This window comes from Staurois parvus, unplaced genomic scaffold (assembly GCF_062004578.1).
Source record: "Staurois parvus isolate SC_StPar_1 unplaced genomic scaffold, SC_StPar_1.0 ptg000348l, whole genome shotgun sequence".
NCBI lineage: Eukaryota > Metazoa > Chordata > Amphibia > Anura > Ranidae > Staurois > Staurois parvus.
This window is the reverse complement of record NW_028318144.1, coordinates 377,010-385,453: the sequence shown is the minus strand read 5'-3', so window position 1 is coordinate 385,453 and position 8,444 is coordinate 377,010. Positions and strand designations below refer to the sequence as shown.

At 50.3% G+C, this 8,444-nt stretch overlaps 1 protein-coding gene across 1 annotated transcript; it reads right to left on the bottom strand.

The window, feature by feature from the left end:
- Positions 1-7,103: 7,103 nt before the first annotated feature.
- LOC149456774 (odorant receptor 131-2-like) lies at positions 7,104-8,030 on the bottom strand. Its single transcript, XM_089684499.1, has one exon. The coding sequence runs from the start codon at positions 8,028-8,030 to the stop codon at positions 7,104-7,106; it is 927 nt and encodes a 308-aa protein (XP_089540625.1).
- Positions 8,031-8,444: the final 414 nt, after the last annotated feature.

Genomic DNA, 8,444 nt, shown 5'->3' with positions numbered 1-8,444 from the left:
GCGCATTTTGTTTTTTGCTTTTTGTTTTCTTTTTTTACCTGAAACACACTGACACTAACTGACACTGATACCAATTTAAAAAAAAAAAAAAAAACCTGACCTTTGATCCTGACCTTTTGACCTTGACCTTGACCCAAACACTTACCCTGGCACTGAACTAGATCAAACCTTGATCTAGGTATTTTTTCTTTTTTTTTCTTTTATTTTTTAATATTTATTTATTTTTAACCAACATTTTTTTCCTCTCCATGCCAGGAGTTAGAGCAGGGGCGGACTGACAATTCATGGGGCCCCCGGGCAATAGGGGATCATGGGGCCCCTGTGTCTTTGCCCAAACTCAAAAAAGCCTATGAAAAAGGTACCAGGGGCATCTCATGGGGCCCCCTACTGACCCTGGGCCCTCGGGCAGTGCCCAAGTTTCCAAATGGTCAGTCCGCCCCTGAGTTAGAAAGATACAATGTATCTCTCTCCTCCATTCATAGAGAAAAAAAAACAAGAGGGGGCGGGCTAAGCAGTGACTGATCACTGTGATAGCCGATCAGAGGCTATCACAGCAATCATGTGACCCAGAATCGGGAGTCCTGGGTCCTGATCATTAGAACGGGACCTGGGGCTCTCAATTACACCCTGGTCTTTGTGCTGGGAGCACGCCGTGCGGTGCGATCCCAGCAGAAAGACACGTACGCAAATATGCGGCCCCACAATAAAAAGCCCAGTTCTGTGAGGCCGCATATTTGTGTGACGTTGGCATCAAGGGGTTAAATAAACCTTCTGTCTTTAGATGTACTTTAACATTTTTACATATAGAAGTGTAAATCCCATTAGTTCAGGCTTCTTTTTCTTTATTTTCACCAGGTGATCCTGATAATAAGACACGTCCCACTCTAGGGTGACAACTCGCTCACTTTGCTGCATCTATACAGGAGCAGCATTATCCCTATGGGACAGAAGGTATGTTAGGACTACAGAGCAGATCTGAGAACAATGTAACTGATGACAGTCAGCACAAGCAGAGAGCACAGGAAGTTATCAGCTCACAAGATTCTGGCAGGATCAACTAGTATATTTTGAACTTATCAATTAAAGTGATTGTAAAGATTCCGAAATGTTTTCTTTAACAACAAACATGTCATACCTGTTCTATGCAATGCTTTCACACAGAGCAGCCTCTATGCTCCTCTTCACGGGTCCCCCGCCAGTGCTCCAGGCCCCCCCCGCTAAGTGCCCCTAGAGCAAGATGCTTGGTCTGGGGGCACTCGTGCGTGCTTGCTCCTGAGCCACATCTGTATGTCTGTGAGACACACAGAGCATGTCTCGCCCCTGCCCCCATTCCCTCCTCACTGGATGTGATTGACAGCAGCAATGGCCAATGGCTCCCTCCTATCTGAGGAGGCAGAGACCCGGGAGAGCTTCTGCTCTCATGCACATCTCTGGATCAGGATCAAATGCAGGTGTGTATAAGGGGGGACTTTGCGGAGGAGCTGCACACTGAAGGTTTTTAGCCTTCATGCTTTTTTTGGTCTAGTACACATAGTAGAACGAAAGGGAGCAAATAAAGAGAAAGTAATTCTTAGGGTTTACATACATTTTAAGTCTTTCTCAGGGGCTGACTGACAACTCATGGGGCCTCTGGGCAATAGGGGATCCGGGGAGACCAGACATAGTGAATGCAGGGTCCTGGGAAACCAGATATAGTGAATGCAGGGTCCTGGGAAACCAGATATAGTGAATGCAGGGTCCTGGGAAACCAGATATAGTGAATGCAGGGTCCGGAGAAACCAGATATGGTGAATGCAGGGTCCTGGGAGACCAGATATAGTGAATGCAGGGTCCTGGGAGACCAGATATAGTGAATGCGGGGTCCGGGGAGATCAGATATAGTGAATGCAGGGTCCTGGGAGACCAGATATAGTGAATGTGGAGTCCTGAGAGATGAGATATAGTGAATGTAGGGTCCTGGGAGATGAGATATAGTGAATGTAGGGTCCTGGGAGATGAGATATAGTGAAAGCAGGGTCTTGGGAGATCAGATATAGTGACTGCAGGGTCCTGGGAGACCATATATAGTGAATGCGGGGTCCTGGGAGACCAGATATAGTGAATGCAGGGTCCTAGGAGACCAGATATAGGGAATGCAGGGTCCTGGGAGACCAGATATAGTGAATGCGGGGTCCGGGGAGATCAGATATAGTGAATGCAGGGTCCTAGGAGATCAGATATAGAGAATGCAGGGTCCTGGGAGACCAGATATAGGGAATGCAGGGTCCGCGGAGACCAGATATAGAGAATGCAGGGTCCTGGGCAGGGGAGGACTGACAACTCATGGGGCCCCCGGGCAATAAGGGATCATGGGGCCCCTGTGTCCTTGCGCAAGCTCAAAAAAGCCTATGAAAAAGGTACCAGGGGCATCTTATGGGGCCCCCTACTGACCCCAGGCCCTCGGGCAGTGCCGAGTTTCCAAATGGTCAGTCCGCTCCTGGTCTTTCTTGGTTCTGAAGGGAGCTGATGAAATATTTATTGACATTCTCACATTGTGCCTCAAGCAGATTTGTGCAGACAAGTAAGGGTTAATTACATTTTCTAGTGGCCAAATTCGATCAACAGATACTTTGACTTCTATTCTATAGGCTGTAAATGTGTCCTCCATACTCCTCCTGACCAATAGGATGTCTGGCGTCAGTGCTGACTGCTTCAAGGGGCAACTGAAGTCCCTGTGCAACTGCTACAGTTACATAGTTAGGTTGAAAAAAAGACAAAAGTTCATCCAGTTCAACCAATAGAGGGGAAAAATAAATAAATAGAATAAATAATTAGAAATCCTCAATATACAGAATCAGATATCCACAGCTGATCCAGAGGAAGGCAAAAAAAAAGCATGAACCACATAGCTCCAGCAGGGGAGCAACAATTTCTGCTGTAATGACTTATAAATTATTATTATTATACAGTATTTATAAAGCACCAATAGTTCGCTCAGCGCTGTACATTACAAAGGGGGACAGAACATGTGACAGAACAATACCAATACAATGCAAAACATGAGGGGATCGAGGGCCCTGCTCTTTGGAGCTTACAATCTAGGAGGGAGGGGATGGTGGCACAGGAGGGGGGGAAAGCTGTGGGGGATGGGGTGGTAGGAAGAGTGGAGGAGGTCAGCAAGTTAACAGGGGGTGGGGTAGGCTTCCCTGAAGAGATGGGTTTTCAGGGTGCGCCTAAAGGAGAGGAGAGTAGGTGATAATCTGATGGGTTGGGGCAAGGAGTTCCAGAGGATGGGTGACACCCTGGAGAAGTCCTGGAGGCGGGCATGGGAGGAGGAGACCAGGGAACTAGAGAGAAGGAGGTCTTGTGAGGAGCGGAGTGTGCGTGTTGGGTGGTACTTGGATATTAGGTCAGTGATGTAGTTCGGGGCAGTATGGTGGACGGCTTTGTACGTCAGTGTTAGGATTTTGAATTTGATCCGTTGCGCAATCGGAAGCCAGTGGAGGGATTGGCAGAGGGGGGTGGCGGAAACGGAGCGGTTGGAAAGGTGAATGAGTCTGGCAGCCGTATTCAGGATCGACTGAAGCGGGGATAGCCAGCGGCGAGGCAGGCCAGTGAGGAGGGAGTTGCAGTAGTCGAGTCGTGATATGATGAGGGAGTGGATGAGCTGTTTAGTGGTTTCTGGGGTTATTATTATTATTATTACTACGAGTTTATATAGCGCCAAAGGGTTTGCTCAGCGCTGTACAATAGGGGGGGACAATACATGGCACAGTACAACAAAGACAGACAGCGTACGAGGGGTAAGAGGGCCCTACTCTTACGAGCTTACAATCTAGGAGGGAGGGGGTAAAGGTACAGTAGGAAGTGGCTGGGGGGGATGAAGTGGTAGGAGGAATGAGGGAGGATGGCCGTTAGGTGAGGGTGGGGTAGGCTTCCCTGAAGAGATGGGTTTTGAGGGAGCGCCTGAATGTGAATAGAGAAGGCGACAGTCTGATGGATTGGGGCAGTGAGTTCCAGAGGATGGGGGAGGACCTGGAGAAGTCCTGCAGTCGTGCATGGGAGGAGGAGACCAGGGAGCAGGATAGAAGGAGGTCCTGTGAGGAGCGAAGGGTACGGGTAGGGTGGTACCTGGTGATCAGATTGGTGAGGTAGTCAGGGGCAGTGTTGTGAACGGCTTTGTAGGTCAGGGTAAGGAGTTTAAATTTGATGCGTTGGGCAATCGGGAGCCAGTGGAGGGAGAGGCAGAGGGGGGTGGCAGAGGTGGAGCGGGTGGTAAGGTGGATGAGTCTGGCAGCTGAGTTCAGGATGGTCTGGAGCGGGGAGAGCCTGCACTTGGGTAGGCCAGTGAGGAGGGAGTTGCAGTAGTCAAGGCGTGAGATGATGAGGGAGTGTACTAGAAGTTTGGTGGTGTCTGGGGTGAGGAAGGAGCGGATCTTGGCAATGTTGCGAAGATGGAGCCTGCATGTGTTTGTGAGTGATTTGACATGAGGTTGGAGGGAGAGGTTCGCGTCAAGAATGACGCCAAGGACTTTGGCTTGCGGGGCGGAAGTGATAGTGGAGTTGTTGGTGATGATGGATAGGATGGGGGGGGGGTGTGGGCAGGGGGAAAGACGAGAAGCTCGGTTTTGGAGAGGTTAATCTTGAGGAAATGTAGCGACATCCAGTCTGAGATGTCATTTAGGAGGTGAGTGATGCGGGCGGAGATAGTGGGGGTGAGGTGAGGGGTGGAGAGGTAGATTTGGGTGTCGTCAGCATAGAGGTGATAGTTGAAGCCGTGAGATTGTATGAGTTTGCCCAGGGAGGAGGTGTAGATGGAGAAGAGAAGGGGTCCAAGGACAGAGCCTTGGGGGACCCCAACAGAGAGGGGGAGGGAGGGGGAGGTGGCACCATTGTAGGTGACACTGAAGGAGCGTCGGGATAGGTAGGATGAGAACCAAGAGAGAGCAGCATCTCCGATGCCAAGGGAGAGTAGTTTATTAAGAAGGAGGGGGTGGTCAACTGTGTCGAAGGCCGCAGAGAGGTCCAGGAGAAGGAGGACAGAGTAGTCGCCCTTGGCTTTGGCGTTGAGTAGGTCGTTAGTGATTTTGAGGAGGGCGGTTTCAGTGGAGTGTAGGGGACGGAAGCCGGACTGTAGAGGGTCAAGGAGGTTATTGTCAGTAAGGTGGGAGCTTAGGCGATCGTAGACTAAGCGTTCAAGGAGCTTGGAGGTGAGTGGCAGCAGGGAGATGGGTCTGAGGTTGTTGGGGTCCGCGGGATCCAGGGAGGGCTTTTTGAGGATGGGGGTGATATGCGCGTGCTTTAGGGGGGAGGGGAATACGCCAGTAGAGAGGGAGAGATTGAAGATGTGGGTGAGGGAGCGGATGAGGGAAGAGGGGGGTGACCGGAGGAGTTGAGAGGGGATAGGGTCCAGGGGGCAGGTAGTGAGGCGGGCTTTTGAGAGGACTTTGGCGACTTCCTCAGTAGTGACAGGGCTGAGGGAGTGCAGTGCGGGGGGGGTTATGGTGGGCGGGGCATTGGGAGAGGAGGGGGGCAGTGCGGTTGTGAGGGCAGAGGAGGGGGGAGATGAAGGGGTGACGGGGGCGAGGAGGCTAGGTGGGGAGGTAGATTGCAAGTTGACGATGTCCTTACGGATAGCGTCAATCTTGTTGTGGAAATGGGTGGCAATTTCGTGGGCGGTGAGAGAGGTACTGAGTGGAGGAGGGGGGGGGGGAGAGCAGGGAGTTGAAGGTGGAGAAGAGTCGGCGGGGGCAGGAGGAGAGGGTGTTTATTAGGTTAACAAAGTAGGCCTGCTTGGCGGCGTGGAGGGAGGAGGTGTAGATAAGAAATGCAGATTTGTAGAGGGAGAAAGTATGAGGGGACCTGGTTTTGCGCCACAGTCTCTCCAGTGTGCGACTGCGACGTTTGAGGCGTTTAGTGCTGTCGGTCTGCCAGGGTTGAAGCGGTCTGGGTTTGATGATGCGTGTGGTAAGGGGTGCCAGAGAGTCTAGGGCAGCTGACAGTGAGTCATTGTACAAGGTGGTGGCTATGTCAGGACATGACAGTGAGAGGATGCTGTCGTGTAGGCAGTCGGCGGCAGAGTGGAGGGGGGCCGGGTTCAGGTTGCGGAGGTTGCGGCTGGTGATGGTTTGGCGTTTTTGAGGGGGGGAGTTGGGGGAAGGGGAGATGGAGAAGGTGATGAGGTGGTGGTCAGAGAGAGGGAAGGGGGTGTTCGCGAACTGGTTGAGGGTACAGAGGTGGGAAAAGACGAGGTCCAGGGTGTTCCCTCCGAGGTGGGTGGAGGATTGAGTGTGCTGTGTGAGCGCGAAAGAGGAGGTTAGGTGGAGGAATTGGGAAGTAGCCGGGGTGTTGTCGTTGATGGGGATGCTGAAGTCCCCGAGGATGATGGTGGGGAGCTCAGAGGAGAGGAAGAAGGGAAGCCAGGCGGCGAAGTCATCCAGGAAGCGGGCTATGGGTCCGGGAGGCCTGTAGATCACTGCGATCCTTAGGGGGGTGGGTGAGAAGAGTCGGATGCAGTGCGCCTCAAAGGAGGGGAAGGAAAGAGAGGGTGGGTTAGGGAGGACCTGGAAGGTGCTAAGCGGTGACAGGAGCAAGCCGACACCACCACCTCTGCGATCGCTCAGTCTTGGTGAATGGGTCCAGATGAGACCTCCATGAGTGAGTGCCGCAGGGGAGGTGGAGTCGGTGGCCTGTACCCAAGTTTCGGTGATTGCTAGGAGGTTGAGGGAGCGAGAGATGAAGAGGTCATGGATGGCGGTAAGCTTATTGCAAACCGAACGAGCATTCAGGAGTGCAACCGAGAGAGGGGGGATAGATATGGGGAGGAGGGGTACATGTATGAGGTTGAGGGGTTCGCGTCGGCTGGCGTGAGCAGGGGGGGCTCTAGGGGGGGTGTGAGGTGGTGAGGGGCCAGGGTTTGGGGAGATGTCCCCAGCTGATATGAGAAGGAGGAGGGTGAGGAAGGTGGCGTGGGAACGGGAGGTGTAGGGTTAAAATAAATGTTAATATTCATTTCTTGTTGGTCCAAGGTTGGCCTGCACACAGCATTATGAGCAGTAGAAAAAAAATCTAAAATAACTTGGACAATAACTGGCACCTTTGGATTATTAAGGTTCACACAGAGCTTATTTGTTGGTAGAATACATCTTCTTAATGCTTTTACTAAATACTTCATCTCTGATGCCATAAATAAGAGGGCTGAGAAGTCTTGGCACACACGTTAACATCACAAAATTGAGAATAACCACAACGAAAAAATAATTTCCACGATACGTTTCAGAAAATGAAGAAGTCAGAGAGAGCAGGCAAAGAAGGAGCTGGATTGCATGAAGGATCAAGGTTCTACCAGCCTTGGAGGCTGTAGACTTCCCAGAGCCAGTTTTTCGAGCTATCAGCATAACCTTGATGTAGGTGAAGAGAATGATCACAGACACCAGAATTAAACTCACAATTAAGGTGGAGAATTGTATGGTGTTTTGGGCTGGTAGGACAATTACTGCCTGACGCTTGCACAACATATTCTGGGAGAGAAATTTCAACTCAATGGAGGAAACGAGGACTATAAAATCAGCAACATTAGGAAGCCACCCAACAAACCACATTGCTGCAATAGCAAAATATGACCTCTGGGCTGTACAAAGCATGATGTGTCTGAGAGGGAAGCAAATAGCCACATATCGTTCCAAGGCCATGATGGCCAAGTTGTAGGGAGTGATTCGAAATGTAACTGTGGCAAAAGTCACCAGGACGTAGCAGACCGGAAAAGGAATATATAAAAAGAATCCAATGCCCAAACACAGGAAGAGCGCAAGGCTGAGGTACACTGTGTCGTTGATGAGCATATGAGCAAAAAGGATGTATCGTGCTTTCTCCCGGACATGAGGAGTGGTGAAGTAAACCATCAGAAGTACTAGGATGAAATAAATGAAGAAACAGAAGTAGAATATGATGACACAAATGAAGACCACCATTGCATTTTCAGACAGTTGAACGTTTTGGCTGTATATGTAGGTCTCATTATTGAAAGAACTGAATACGGTCAAGTTCATCATTGAAGAACCACGTGTAATTTGTAACACTAGAACATAAAAAAAAATCTTAATATTAATAACAACAATACTCACAAAAATATTAAACAAAAAAGCTACATTGATTTAGGGAGAACCCATTGCTAGTAGTGTATGGCGAGTGGGTTACCCCACTGAAAAAAAGTAGAAATTATATAACTTGATACCAAGTCTCAATGAATGCTTTAGATTGACCCCAACACTCAATCTGTTAACCCTTGGGGCGCTTTCAGACTGGTAGCAGTGTTCACCACCCTTTAAAGAGCAATCCACCGGAGGGAGGATTTTGTATTAAAATACCACATCGGGACCATAAGCGTTGGTCATGCTGCCATTGACAGTAGACTCCCTGGTGGCATCCCCAAGTGTAGCTCGGGGTAAAGTTTCAGCACCACAAGC

Coding starts and splice junctions, on each gene's coding strand:
- LOC149456774 (XM_089684499.1), bottom strand. CDS start 8,030: ATGATGAACTTGACCGTATTCAGTTCTTTCAATAATGAGACCTACATA.